This window comes from Leucoraja erinacea, chromosome 32 (genome assembly GCF_028641065.1).
Source record: "Leucoraja erinacea ecotype New England chromosome 32, Leri_hhj_1, whole genome shotgun sequence".
NCBI classification, from domain to species: Eukaryota; Metazoa; Chordata; class Chondrichthyes; order Rajiformes; family Rajidae; genus Leucoraja; species Leucoraja erinaceus.
This window is the reverse complement of record NC_073408.1, coordinates 18,206,974-18,222,841: the sequence shown is the minus strand read 5'-3', so window position 1 is coordinate 18,222,841 and position 15,868 is coordinate 18,206,974. Positions and strand designations below refer to the sequence as shown.

At 43.3% G+C, this 15,868-nt stretch overlaps 1 protein-coding gene across 6 annotated transcripts in view; it reads right to left on the bottom strand.

Annotated features, from left to right (window-relative positions):
* robo3 (roundabout, axon guidance receptor, homolog 3 (Drosophila)) overlaps nt 1–15,397 on the bottom strand; it is a 472,426-nt gene extending 457,029 nt beyond the window's left edge. For 2 of the 6 annotated variants that reach the window (XM_055660827.1, XM_055660830.1), the window contains exon 1: nt 14,422–15,397. In XM_055660827.1, coding sequence (XP_055516802.1) covers nt 14,422–14,587 — 166 coding nt within the window. In that variant the 5' untranslated portion in view covers nt 14,588–15,397. The remainder of the gene's footprint in view (nt 1–14,421) is intronic. The other 4 variants (XM_055660829.1, XM_055660828.1, XM_055660825.1 and 1 more) reach the window with 4 other exon arrangements.
* Nucleotides 15,398–15,868: the final 471 nt, after the last annotated feature.

Here is a 15,868-nt window from a genome sequence, read left to right as displayed (position 1 = left end):
GCCATGCATTCTGGCATCCAGGTTCGCTCCAAAGCCACCTCCTGAATGATCACAACTGTCTGACTTCGGAAGGAACGGCAATGGCTGTCTGCCTCAACTAGGAGGTCTGTAATCACGTGTTGGTGCTGCAGGAAAGAAAGGAAAAGATTAATGAGTCTAATGACTTATTCGCATGGATGGATGGAAGTAGAACATTTATTGATTGTGGCGATGAGAGAGAGAAGCGTGACAGTGCATAAAGATGAAGTTGAATGTCAGTGGTGCTGCAGAGATGAGAACGTGAGTAATTGCATAAATGGGGATGTGTGTACCTGGATGATGAGGAGGTGCAGGGATTGATGGGTCGATAGAGCGAGAGTGAGAGGGTTGGAACAATATACACAATTTGTCATTGTACTCACCTCTCCTGATGTGATAAGGTAATTAAACAGCTGGCGACATTGAATCCGGGGGTTAGAGCCCACGCGCCTGCTACTGACGCCAGTGGTCAGCTTCACATCCGTGGTCTGGCTTTCAGTTTCTTCCTTTCATCAGCGGGAAAGATAATGTCCCTGCAGGTCCTCAGAACACCCAGCATAACACCCAGCCAGGCATCATGGGGTCTGGGGCAGTCTTGCCACATTCACTGCCTATTTTCCTCTCCGTTTGCAAGGAGCAAGGTAGCAGCTAAAAGCAACATCAACAACTTTGGGAAGAAAGGCACAATATCCTCCCTGACGTTCATAAGTTGCAGAAGCAGAATTAGGCCATTCGGCCCATCAAGTCTCCTCCATCATTCAATCATGGCTGATCTATCTTTGCCCCTCAACTTCATTATCCTGCCTTCACCCCATAACCCCCCGACAATTGTTCTAATCAAGAATCTATCAATTTCTACCTTAAAAATATCCATTGACTTGGCCTCCACAGTGGTAATAAATTCAACCGATTCACCACCCTCTGACTAAAGACATTTCTCCTCATCGCCTTCCTAAAGGAATGCCCTTTAATGCTGAGGCCATGGCCTCTAGTCCTAGACTCTCCCACTAGTGGAAACATCTTATCTACATCTACTCTATCCAGGCCTTTCTCTTTTCAGTAAGATTCAATGAGGTCCCACCCTGGAATGAACCAAATAGTTATTTTTACAACAATCTGGTAGTTTCAAGATCATTATTACTACTTTTGTTCCAGATTTTTTTTTAATTATTTGAAGTATTCCTTACTGCCGTGGTGTGATTGAACTCAGATCCCCAACAGGCCTCGGTCCCAGTAAATAACAAATTGGTATCCTCACTCTGATGGGTCTTGGCAAAGAACCTCTTGATTTAAATCAGTCCCAATTAATGTGCTGCTGAAAATAGCACATTATTTGAAATGTCCTACATGTTCTGATGAACCATGAAAGATTTCTACTGGTAGATGCGGAGTTGATGTTTCCCTTGGCTGGAGTGTCTACAATCAGCAGTCATTGAAAGGGATAAGCCAAATAGTGCAGGGTGGAGAAGACCTATCTTCACCCAGAGAGTTTCGAAGACTCAGGAGAGCAATTTACAACATGGTTGGGTATCAGCCAAAGATATAACTGTATTTGAACAGCCTAAATTAAATGGATGTTGGTTCTGGAGCTAGTCTCATACTATAGCTGGGGTACAATCTGGTCCCAAACCTCCTGATATACTGTGTGACACAGTGGTGCAGTGGTAAAGTTGCTGCCTTAAAGCGCCAGAGACCTGGGTTTGATCCCGACTATGTGTGCTGTCCGTATGGAGTGTATACTCTCTCCCTGTGATCGTGTGGGCTTTCTCCAGGTGCTTTGGTCTCCTACCACGTGCTCCAAAGACGTACACGTTCACAGGTTAATTGGCTTTGGTAAGTTGTAAAAGAAAATTGTCCCTGTTATGTGGGATAGTGTTGGTGTACGGGGTGATCGCTGGTCGGCATTGATTTGGTGGGTCAGAGGGTCAGTTTCTGCGCTGTATCTCTAAAGTCTAAAGGTGTTGTCAGCCATTATTTGTTATCATGTTGGATGGAAAATTGTGAGTTTCTCAGGAAGATGATGTGATGGATCCTCCACCTGGTAGACCTAACTTCAGCATGGTTGTGAATGCTTCAGTTGTGTCTTTAGCACTCGCACGCTGGGTCCCACTATTGTTGAGATGGGGATGGTCTTTGAGCATCCTCATCCTGTTTGACTGTCTAATCTGGCGTGCATATCCATCCGGACCTGGCCACCTTGGTCAGTGGCAGTGCTACCAAGACATCTCTGGTGATGGACATTGACGTACCCCCATCCAGAGGACATTCCTTGACTTTTCTACTTTCAGATCTTCATCCATGTTGTTGAACGTGGAGAAACACCAATTCTTCAGCTAAGGGAAGTGGGTAACTCAGAAGAGATTTCCTTATGACTACTTCAATCTGAAGAAGAGGCCGGCCCAAAATATAATCTGTCCATTTCCTCCACAGATACTGCAAAACCCAGTGAGTTCCTCCAGCACTGGGTGTTTTGTTCAAGAGATTGTCTGAAGAAGGGTCTCGACCCGAAACGGAGTCTGAAGAAGGATCTCGTCCCGAAACGTCACCCACTCCTTCTCTCCAGAGATGCTGCCTGTCCCGCTGAGTTACTCCAGCTTTTTGTGTCTATCTTTGGTTTAAACCAGCATCTGCAGTTCCTTCTTACACATCGCCTTGCCTACATTTGGCCTGTAGCCACAAGTCAAGTTTGAGGCCTGTCAAGACTACCCCCTCCACCCATGTCCCACTAACAGTGGGGCAGGAGATACCCAAGGAATACGATGGAAGAGTCTGGCACCTTCTTTGGAAGAGATGATTCTGAGAGAACAATTATGTTAGGCTGAAGATAGACACAAAAGGATGGAATAACTCAGTAGGTCAGGCAGCATCTCTGGATAATCTCCTGAGTGTCTGAAGAAGGATTTCGACCCAAAACGTCACCTATTCCTTTTCTGCAGATATGCTGCCTGACCCTCTGAATTATACCAGCATTTTGTGTCTATCTTTGGTGTAAAAGCATCCGCAGTTCCTTCTTACACATGTTAAGCTGTTGGCTAAATCATCAAGGTTTGAATGCGAGAATTTAGCAAGGTAGATCCGGCTGAGAAAGATTTTACCCAGATCCGGTGCCTTAGTTAATACCAGATGGTCTGTCTAATTTAATGGCCTTAACCTCATGATTATGACACAACTGAATGGCTTGCACGGCCACACCATGCAAGAGCTAGCCACGTTGCTGTGTTTAAATTCAGAATTAGGCAAGATTGCGGAAAGGTCAGAGGTTGACTTCCCCGTTAGTGAATCAGGTAGGATGGTACAATAGAGTACTCAGCATCATCATTACTTAGATTACTTGGTCTTTTTGTAAAGACTGTGTGTATTGTGCAAGAGATTGTCTGAAGAAGGGTCTCGTCCCGAAACGTCTCCCATTCCTTCTCTCGTAAACTAACCACCATCTTGAGGAAGTGCCGGGGTGGTGGTGGTGAAGGTAGACATGACAGTGTAATTTAAGAAGCTGTTGGATAGGCACATGGATATGCAGAGAATGGGGTGGAAATATGGATCTTGTGCAGGCAGAGGGGCTAGTTTAACTTGGCATTGTGTTTGGGGCGGACAATGTGGGTCAAAGTGTCTGTTCCTGTGCTGTGCCGTTTGACTTTCTATGTCCAAAGTCTGCATGGCTGTTCACTGTCTGACACTGCTCTGAAGATGGAGTACCTTCCACTTAACACAGGTTTGCACTCCCAGCTGAGTGGAGATATGATGAGTGCTGAAGTACCAGGACAGTAGTGGAGAGCATGAAGATCAGACCTGTTTAGTTTAGTTTAGAGATACAGCACTGAAACAGGGTCTTCGGCCCAACGAGTCCGCACCGACCAGCGATCCTCGTGTACTAGCACTATCCAACACATTAGGGACAATTTGCCATTTTCATTGGAGCCAATTAACCTACAAATCTGTACATCTTTGGAGTATAGGAGGAAACCAGAGCATCCACAGACAACCCACGTGGTCGCAGGAAGAACTTAAACTCCATATGGACACCAGCTGTAGTCGGGATTGAACTCAGATCTCTGGCGCAGTGAGGCAGCAACTCAACTGGCCTGTATCGGTCTAGGAGGGTTAGGACTAACTTTGCATATTGATGGCAACATCCAGGATAGTGGATGAGCAGCCAAGAGATGGCTCGCTGTAAATGGCTCTATTGGAATCATGTATTGTCTTTCTGCTGACTGATTAGCATGCAACAAAAGATTTTCACTGTAGAGTCTTGGACTAGAGGACATAGCCTCAGAATTAAAGGGCATTTGTGAAGGAAGGAGATGAGTGAGAGGGTGGTGAATCTGTGGAATTTGCCAGAAACGCTGTGGAGGCCAAGCCAGTGGACATTTTTAAGGCAGAGACAGATAGATTCTTGATTAGTACAGATGTCAGGGATTATAGGGAGAAGGCAGGAGAATGGGGTTAGGAGGGAGAGATAGATCAGCCTCTGCTGGAGTGACTTAATGGGCCGAATGGCCTAATTCTGCTGCTATTATTTATGACCTTATGACATGGAATCAAAAATTGTCCTGATTAGAGGATAGAGAGATCTCTCTTTCCCCTCCCCCCCTCTCCCCCCTCCATCTCTTCACTCCTAGAGAAGGCCTGGAAAGAAAAAATCATGCTTCTGAATGAAAACCAGGTTTCCTTTCTAAATTCTAATTATTATCAATACAGAACAGCAATAAATAGGTGTGACAGCCTAAATCACACCCAATAATCTCTCATTCTGTTTTTGCTGGTTCACATGCACTGCTTATAACATGAGTGAATGAATCCCTGATGCAATTACTCTGTTGCTATTTCCCATCACGGAAAGAACTCAGTCCTCTGCACAAATGCTGCTGTTCTCAGAGGACTTCCACTGTGCAGGTGGCAGTGACTGAGAGCGTTGCGGTTCCAGCTTGCAGTTCAATATCAGCGTCTGGTATTGACCATGGTAGCCAATGCAGCCCAGAGTGATGCACATCACGATCTATTGATCAGATTGATGTGCAATGGGCTGAGAGAGGAACTGGGGAAAAGAGCTGATGGATTCAGGAATAAAAATCCTTCACACAACTGAGTGCAAGTTTGGTACCAACTCTGTCAGTGTGGACAATGGGAAGGAAACACGGTTTTGCCACTAGGATTACCAATATCATTCTCTTAACAATTAAATTAACCTGTTGCAATAGCATGCACAAGTACACAGCAGATTAATTTTGACCAATTCCATAAATTTCTGCCACTTTCCATCCTCCTCCTGGAAGCCTCTCAGACAACAGATAACAATGGCACACTGGCACAGCGCCACAGAGAGACCTGGGTTCGATCCCGACTACGGGTGCTGTCTGTACGGAGTTTGTACGTTCTCCCTGTGACCGTGTGGGCTTTCTCCAGTTACGTTGGTTTCCTCTCACATTCCAAAGACGTGATTAATGAGGGCATCAAAGGTTTCGGGGAGAAGGCAGGAGAATGCGATTGAGAGGGAAAAATAGATCAGCCATAGGTCGAATGGCAGAGCAGATATGATGTGCCAAATGGCCTAATTCTGCTCCTATTTCTTATGATCTTCTCTGGAGCCTCTGGAATAAAGGTGACTCGGTGATGATGGAGATCTGACAGTATTTTTAAAACAGTATAGTTCTGCTTAACCCTGGCCAGATATTACTGTCAATGACCAACTCAAACTGTTGGTCCATTGCACAGCATACGTGGATGCAGATAGATTCAAAAATCAGACTTTTGGGGGTGGGGGAGGGGAAGGATATGGGAGTCATTGATTGGCAAGTCTAAAGGTATTTTAAGACTCAGATCGGAGCTTGAGTGCAGAGTGATTTGAGCTGCTGAGGATTCATTCAGAATCATTATCATGTCAGCGACTAGCAGCAGAATCTCATTGGCAGCTCGGCCCATGTGCAAGGTGAATGTGAAAAACACTTCGGAAAGTTATTTGCGATTTGGGAATTTTCAGACAACCCAACAGAAAAAAACAAAAAAAAGAGTTGGTGCGTATGGCCCAACGATGGCCCTTCTCGGCGGGTGAGCAACGGTAATATCGTAACGCACAAGATGCTTGTGCGTGTTCATTTGGCCCTGTTGACCACCGGACGATTTGGAATAATCCAAAAGGTAACAGCTGGAGTTCTGGAGTAACTCAGCGGGTCAGGCAGCATCTCTAGACAACATGGATAAGTGGCATTTCGGGTCAGTAGGTAGAATGGTCATTGGTGCTTTATTGTTACATGTGCCAATGCACAGTGATATTTTTTTCTTTGCATACAGTTCAGTAAAGTATTGGCATGCTCAAGTACAACCCCCAATGAGTAAACTACAAAATGAATCCACTGATACCGCATGCAAAGAGGTGTCGGGTTTTGGGTCTGGACCCAAATTGTCACCTATCCATGTTCTGCAGAGATGTTGCTCGACTTGCTGAGTTACTCCAGCACTTTGTGTCTTTTTATTGTAAACCAGCATCTGCAGTTCCTTCTGTCATGATATTTTGCATGCTTTGCTTAATCTAACAAATAAAGAAAGCTGAACTTATTTTTAAATCATTTCAGCTGAATAACATATTTACTCCACGGAGGGGCTTAGTATGGGGCATTTTGTCACGCCAAGCCCTGATGACAAATGCCCCGGTGTAGGCTGATGCTAGGTTCCCCAGCCTGCGGTTCAAACCTGGGTGTCTCCATAGTGACAGACATTTGGATTACAATGTGGGCTCATCTTGGAAAACCATCAGCCTTTGACTTCTAACCTTCGGAATAGTAACGGGCTTTCAGATTGCAATCATCCAATTTGCATGACACAGGCACACATCGATGTGCGCGCCCCTGGTGTGTCTGTCAAATGCAGCCCATCTATTAGCGGATTATAAAATATCGACGGCCCATGCAAATAGGAAAGAAGGACAGATAAACCATGCTGCCGCTGACATGCCCGTTAAAGGAACCACTCGTCTTGCTGGTTTCGGCAGTTTTGAAGCACATCTGGGACAGTGAGGTGGCTGCCAGCAAAATACAGGAGACGACAAACTGTAAGCCGTGGAGAGTGTCGGGCCACTGATTTGGGGACTGATACGGTCAGTGGGAATAAACCTTGACACCCTCCACCTTCCAAAACACCAAAGATCAGTGGCGGACTGGGTCTAAAAATATTGGTTGCCAGGAGTCAATGGGGGCCCACTTCATTAGAGGCCCACTTGATATAGGGGGCCACTTCATCAGGGGCCCACTTGCCATCGGGCAAGCTGACACCCTGGCCAGTCCGCCACTGCCAAAGATAGACCCAAAATGCTGGTGTAACTCAGCGGGACAGGCAGCATCTCTGGAGAGAAGGAATGGGTGACATTTCGGGTCGAGGTCCAAAAGAATGTCTCGACCCGAACATCACCCATTCCTTCTCTCCAGAGATGCTGCCTGTCCCGCTGAGTTACACCAGCATTTTGTGTCCATCTTCAGTTTAAACCAGCATCTGCAGTTCCTTCCTACACCTTCCAAAACACAAGCATGCTCAATGAGTAATCACACTGCGCTTCATTCCTCCAACACAGACCAGACAGAAAGATGACTGAAGAGATCTTTAGCATTATGGAACAGTTCAGACAAGTAGAAAGGCTTCCACTCACATCTTCAGTAAAAGGAAATACACAAAGGGAATCTTATGAGAACATTTTTCACCCAGTAAGTGGCTAAAAATGGAGAGATTGTTCATACATTTGTTGAGGCAAATGGAAAAAGATATATTTAATGATAATACGAGAGAAAAGGTTGGACAATTTGCTGATTGTACGAAAAGAAATACGAGTCTCCTGTAATGCACATATTCTGAAATTGAATAATTGGGTCTAATGGGCTGATTCCATGTGTAAATTATGCAAGACATTACTACATCAAACAACTAGAGTGCAGATTATGATTGGGTTGTTGGGCAGGTGTAATCACAAGCATTTTTGTTCCAGATCTCTCCCACATCTTCCACCCCCGCGGCAAGCACAACAATGCCACTAGCTTTACATTTCATCCCCAACCAGGTTTGACATCTTTCACCCCTTCTCCTTCCCTGATCAGACGCAGTCCGGAGCAAAACACAAAAGTGCTGGAGGGACTCTGGAGGATGAGGATAGAATGGGATCCATCTTCAGACTGATTGTAGCAGGAAGGAGAAAGCCAGAAAGGAGGTGAGGTTGGGCCAAAGCCTGACGAGTGATGGGTGGATACAAGCGAGGGGGTTGTTTGAGTGGCAGAGATGTGGGCAAAGGCTTGGGATAAAAAAGATGACAAAAGGGTGCAAGGACACAAGAGGAACGAAAAATGAAGCCCGAGGAAGGGGACACGTACATGTCATCCAAAGTAGCTCTGCCCAATGGTAGTCATTGAGATATTTGACCATCAGGGGGCGCAGCAGGCAGCACTGTGTTGCCTTCATTGGTGTACACATGCACTCACACACTCATGTACGTGTGGGTATATTTTCAGTCCAACACAGGGCGGTAGTTAAAAGTCCCACCAGAACACATTACCCAAAGTGACCAAAACTAATTGGAAAACCACCACAGCCGAGGTCAATCGGTAGCCATCGAACACGATAGCCCAATTAGAAATAATTGGCTTTTCAAAACAGATAATTTTACCTCCTTCACATCCAGTGTTCATTGAAACAAGAGGCCAATTTAAACATTGATCTATAGAACACCATGTGAATTCCTCACTAATTAACCTGCATCTGAGTGAACTTGAACGTGTGAAGATGGTGCCAGGATAATTCCTGCACATCAAAATAGTGATGTAGGCTGGACCTTTCACAATTGCCTGAAGCAATGGCTTAATTAAATTGGTGTCAGTGGTTGCCTGATCTAGAGGACGTAGAGAACTCCAGTCCCAATCTTTCCTCCTTCTCCCTGCTCCCATCGGGCAGAAGATAGAGAGGTTTGAAAGCACCCACCACCACACTCAGGAGCTTCTTCCTCTGTTATCAAGTTTCTGAACAATCCTTCCATAAGTCAGAGTACTGTTTGATTCACCTCTACCCCATTGCAAACATTGGATGTTGTCTATAAAACTGATGCATCACAATGCTGCATTTTGCACTCCGTATTTCTCTCTTCACTTTATCTATTGTACTTGAGTTTGGCTTGACTATATTCACGTATATTATATGATCTGATTGTACAGCATGCAAAACAAATCTTGTCACTTTACCGCAGTACATATAACAATAACAAACTTAAACCTTCAAAATGTAACTTCAGCCCATGTCACTCCGCACTCCAGGTTTTGACCTAAAAATGGCAAACGCCACCAACTGGGCCAGTCCGGCTGGCTTTCTAACACTACATTATTCCCAACCAATCATTTAACCGGTACACGTCTCCACTTCAGTGCAGTGTCAATGAACGGCAAAGCCAACTGAACTTTAATTAGAGGGGGTCATCGAAAGACTGATGCTCTCTACTACAGTCTTTTGAAATTAAAATGAACCCCTCCATCCCAGGGCTAAAAGAGCACTTTCAGGAATACAGATCCATTAGTTTATAAACCGAGATATATAGTACGCAGATAAGTTATGCAAAACATTTTTAAATACTGAAGATAGACACAGGTGCTGGGGTAACTCTGCTTCAATATATTTGAAGAAAAATGGTTTGGTGATCTTTCAGGTCAGAATCTTTCTTCATCCTTTTTCTCCAGAGATGCCGCCTGACTTGCTGAGTTTGTGTATCTTCAGAATAAACCAGCATTTGCAATTCCTTTCTAAACATTTTTAAAATACTGGTTAGGCCCCAGCTGGGATACTGGTGCAGATTACTTCAGGAAAAATGTCAAGATATTGAAGAGGAAGCACAAGAGGTTTCCGAGAAGGGTGAGACAAGGAAGTGCAGGTGCTGGAATCTTGACCAAAACACAGAGTGCTGGAGTAACTCAGTGGGTCAGGCTGCTTCTGTGGAAGGAATGGACTGGTGATGTTTCCTGTGGGAAAAGGTTAGATGCCGCCTGACCCGCTGAGTTACTGCAGCATTTTGTGTTTTGTTTCTAGAAGGGTAGCAGAGCTCTGGAACATCTGTGAAATCCAGATAGTTATCCTTGGAGTGGAAAAGTTTAAGGGCAGAACTGTTCAAAAGCTTGAGTGTTTTGAGGCATAAATAATGAAAGAAAACACTACTAAATTGTAGACAGATTTATTAATTGTCTAAAGAATCAGACATGACAGGAGGGAAATAAATGAATGTAGCAAGTCGCCAGGGTGTGGAATGGATTGTTTGAGAAGATTTAATAGAATTTAAGGGAAATTTGGATGAATATTTGGAGAGTTTTTCTGCAGTAGTGAAAAGCCACAGAGGTATGGGCTTAATTGGATAAATCTTGTAAATGCCAGCAGAGGCATAATGGGCCAAATGGCCTTCTTGTGCACTATATTATTTGACAGTTTTAGTCTATGACACTAAATTAGTTTTTCTCTGGGTAATGAAATTGTAAACGTGTTCTGAATAAGTAGGCACACAATTTCTCATCATGCAGCGCAGAGAGTGTTTTCTCAAAGCAATCCCAATTTAGACATTCTAAGCACATAATTCTGTTCCAAAGAAACATCCTCATTCTTTAGTTCTGCTCTTTTGTTGAAGTCATACATCTGCCTTTTAGGAATTGCTTCGATGACCACAATGTGGCCATCAGCTTCACCAGCCCCTACCTTGAACTTTATCCCACTACTCAGGCACCACCCTCCCACATGAGGCTTTGTATTGACATGATACTGTTGCAGAAGTTAAAGCAAAGGGCAGATGTATGCAATTACTGGGTAAGGGTGGTGAGGCTGGGAGCTGAAATCAGTTAGGACTTCAATCATTGCAGGGTAATTACTAAGATTTATTTATTCTGTGAAAGTTACCTGCAGTCTCACAGAAGAGACAAATGTCCCCCAAAAACCTTTCCTAAAAGCTCAACATACAAATAAAACTGTAAGTTATGCAGAAGGTAGCCACAAAATGCTGGAGTAACTCAGCAGGACAGGCAGCATCTCTGGAGAGAAGGAATGGGTGACTTTTCGGGTCAAGAATCCTTCTTCAGACTGAGTTACTCCAACATTTTGTGTCTATCCTCGATTTAAACCAACACCTGCAGTTCATTCGTATGGTGCCAGTTATGTAGTTTCTCTTCAAGCGTGGAGAAGTCGAGCACAAATGCTCTCCTGATCTAGTGATCAGAGACACTCACTGATAGTCACTCAATAGCAATCAGGAGGGAATTGTATTAAATAACCCTGGTTAACGGCAACATCCCTATCTCTGCCCTCGATTCCAATCAACCAATTTACCACAGAACAGGGATTAAATATAGAAATTGCTGGTCTGTGAGCCTCAGTACCAGACTAGGTCATCTACTGTATTTAAATGACCAAACTGCAGATGATACTAGTTACAAACCCAAATTGCAAATGATGCTCTTCACCCACAGAGAAGTCAAGCACAAATGATATCCTGATCTACTGATCATAGACTATTCAATGAAAGTCACTCAATAGCAATCAGGAGGGAATCTTATTAAACAATCCTGGCTAATGGTAACATCACTATCTCCCCTCTTGATTCACATCATCCAATTTAGCACAGAATGGGGATTAAACATAGAAACTTCTGATCTGTCAGGAGCACAAAAGGTAATCAATTAAACTAACAAGCTGCAGATGAGAATCGGGTTTTCTTTTTGAAATTACTAATAATCTCCGAGAGAAAACCACATTAAAAAAAACCATGGAGCATTTTGCAAACATTCCACAGAGACGTGACCTGCAAAAGTGGACAACTCTTCAATGCAAAAGCAGAATTGTTAAATATTAAATATTACAGACAACAGTTTGTTTGATGTCATTTTAATGTCACACACACACACTACAGTGAAAAAGAAGCTAGTCAGTTTCACCTCAGGATCATTCACTGAAATAAAATGAGTGCTAACCCTTTGAGAGCAGCACCAGCAGTTCTTCATTGTGATCATTATCGTAAGATTAGGCGCTCAATTTATTCAAAGAATACAATTAACAAAGATCTACTCTTTGCATTTCTAATGTTCGGGGGAATTGTGTTTCCTAGGTTTGCTTTTATTCAGGTGGAGGGTTTGACGTTTTGTTTATTGAAGGTATCTGGGGAAGGATTTTTTTTTTGGAAAGAAGGGTGGTCATTAGCTCACACTCATAGAAGTACCCTCTTCTGACATTGTGAGGATTACATTGATGTAATGTATTCAACACAAAGCACATAGACTCAAAAAGAAAGCTGCAACACAGAGGAAGCCAGTTTGCCCTTCATGCTCTCAGCAGCCTAAGAAGTGCTCCTAACTGCACATCCTAGCTCCTGGTCAATAGATAGGCTGGCCACAGCTCCTATCCATCTGTTTTTTGTTTCCTTTCTGGCACTCTTTTAAAGAGCTAGTGCTAAGCACACAACACCTCTTCCATAGGGGAAAAAATGCTATAAATTCCCTTCCAGTCCATTCATCAATTACCTTAAATCTATGTCCATTAGTTCTTGATCTCTATATTAGCCAACAGAGATTTTTCATATGCGTCATTTCCAGACCCTTATTTTTGTTATACCACAGTTAACTTTTCCTCGCCCTCCTCTGTTCCATTCCCACCAACCCTTTCTCATAATTAAAATTCTCCAGTCATCACACACTTCTTTTGCACATAGTCTTCACACACAGAAACTGGTGTGTGCCAGTCTGTTTGTGTTCTGCACACACTTGCTTCCATGTTTCTGTATTGAACCCTATCAATATATAATTTTAATCCCATCCTACTCTTAACTAAACTCCTGTAAAATGCATCTCCACTCTCTCTTCCATCACGTGTTAGCAGTAGCAAGTTTCAAGGTCACTTTTTTTGCGGGTCTTGCACGAGGGAAGAATGTTGGTTGAAGCATCTCCTTTGAAGATGGGGACAAGTGGAGGAGAGGTGGGCAGGAGAAATAGTTGCCCGCCCCAGACTCAGTTAATGCACCGTGAAAAGGTTCAACTCTCAATACCTTTACTCGCACTTGCATTGATTTCGCAAGCCTTCACTTCAACTTTCACCTCCCTTTTAAAGTGGACGTCATTACAAGTCTCAGGAGTGTTTGAGGAGATGGCTGCAGGGTGGGGTGGCATGTCCAAACAGGTTGACTTTGTGTCAGGTCAGTCCGACAGAAGGCATTACAATCACAGTCCTTTCCTTATTCATTTTCTCAGTTAAAACCTCCTTGATGACCTTTCACTGTTTTATTTAAATTTCAAATATACTCTAATTCTAATAAAAAATATACATAGAAAACAAATAACCGTGCAAAAAAAAACTCAATGCATTCCTAGTGTTTATACATTCAATATTGCTAGTCAATACTCAGTAGTGTCTTCACACAAAACACCTTTGCCACTCATGTGTCCCCCTGACGTGATAGAACTTTCCTTATTTGAGGGGTGCCCGCACCAGACTCAGCCTCCTCAGTGTCCAGCAGCTGAAGGACCCGAGTGTGGCAACAGTCTCCAAATGTACACTACATGCACTGATCATGACATATTTCACTCTCCCTTCTAGTGGGAAGGCAAGGTGCCCTTTAAGTCAGGGAGAGCAAATCTACTTTCACCAGGAAAATCTGTTCTATTGATCCAACAAAAATATCAGCAGTCTCTCAATTCCCAAGCATTAGGCTATATGCGTTTAAAACAAGATGCAAATTGGCTTGATTATAAGCAGTCAGACTTACAGCCAGGATACTAAGGTGGAGAAAGAGTACTTTAAACAGGTCACAACCACTCCACTTGGTGGTCTCACACCATATGCCCTGTAATGGTAACCACTCAAATGCTCATGAACTATAAATTAAATGGATTCTGTAATATATGCAGTCTAATATTGTTAAATATCACATCTTTCAAAAAATATATATTATTTTAAGAATTATTCATGAAAGGCTAGAAATTGATTTGTAATTATATCTTCATTACCGAGGTTTAATACTGAGATAATTCTTATTCCGCAAAAATAATCTGTGCAATAAAATATTAATAAGAATTTCACAGCAATAAAAAGGTTTTATGATAGCAGCTGTTGTGATATCTAGGTCCAGGAAGAGCGCTATAATATCAAACATAAATTCATTTTTAATCAAATTCAAGATGAATTATAGGAAGACAGTGAAAATATAGCTAGATTAACGGTGTAAAACTTTCTTTATTTTACAATCTACAGTGTTCAGATTCTGTTTTGCTAAACTTTGTTAAACCACCGGCTCTTTAGCCCAACTTCGGAAAACTGGTATATTTTAATCAAATATATGTATATACTAAACAGTCCTCTCCAGACCGGAGAGCTGCCGACAGCATGGTTTTAAATCACAAACTCTGTATAGTGGCGACTCACCGTTGACATAAGTCAGGTTTCCAATGTCCGTCACGTTCTCGCCGAAGGTGGACAGGCTGGCATTGTATAGGAAGAGCGGGTCGGTCGAGTTGGCTGAATCTGCGGAGATTGAGTCCGCAAAAAGGTTCATTTGCAGTAGTGTTTTCAATAGGTATCTGAGCATCATGATCACACATTAGCTTGTGATTCTCTTTTAAGTTTTTTTTTGAATAAAGGAAATATTGTGCGTGTGCAGCTCAGGCGAGGCGACAGTGGAGGTCTGGAATGTCTTCAGTGACTGTTGAAATAACTTCAGTCTACAGTGCTGTCTATAGGCAGCCCTTCAACTCGCCGAGGTTAGCACAGTCTGATGGGCTTTTCACTCTTCTCTCTCGCTGCTGGCTGTCTGTCTCTCTCTCACTCACTCACTCTCTGTGTGTCTCTCTTCCTGTGAGTGTATGATCGGGATCCCTCGGGGAGGGAAGTAGAAACCAGGTGCTTGCACCAATAAATGTTTAATTATGAGATTAATAAGGCTCCCGGGAGAGGAGGGAAGAGCGGAGAGTCACGCACATTGAAACTCAGCCCTGCTGGGCTACGAGAGAGAGAGAGAGAGGAGCAAGGATAAAAGGAAGCTCCATCCACTCCTGCTCGGCGCAAATTCCAGTTTAATGAGAGAACGGGGCAGGCTGGAGAGATTGTGTGCGTTACTGCTGCAAACTTTAATTCGTCTTCACGCCAAGACTATGCAAAGGACCCTTCTCTCAAGGCAGAGGCGGTGCTGGCTTTTTATTGCAGTTCTTTCCCCCCAAATCAGCACTCTGCTTCATTCTAAAGGACATTTGCCTTTCTAAAAAAAAAATTAACAAAAGCAAAGGCAGGCGTGGAGTAAATCGTGCCTCCTCTCATACTCAGTATTGTGAATCTTTTTTTATCCTCTGCTATTTGCATATTATTCAATGCACCCTTCACATCTCCGTTAATTGCATTTCATACCCACATCTCCACGTACCACACTGCATCTTAACCCTTTCCAGGGTAAATATTATGTGTCGAATTTTTTATTTTTTTAATGATTCGAGTTAACAAGATCAATATTTGTGTTGTGACTTGGTTAGTTTATTACCCCCTCACTCATGCAGTCTGATAAATTGCCAAATGTTTTGCTTCCTGATATAAACTGATGGTTTAGTCCCATCCCTATCTCTGGGCAATTTAACCTGGGACTCGGAGGCACTATTGTAATTCTTGTGTGTGGCTGGACCAATATGAGTAATAATAATTCTGGACACAGATTGGTATTCTTGTGGTGTTCCTGGCATTCACCGCTTTGTTGCAATAGTTCCTGATTTATTCATTTCCCCATTCATTTATTTGGTTTTTTTTGGCATATATTTTTGGTTGGACTTATCTCTGAGGCCCTTGCACTCATTCACTCCCTACACTCCCAGGCAATACTGCCCCTGCA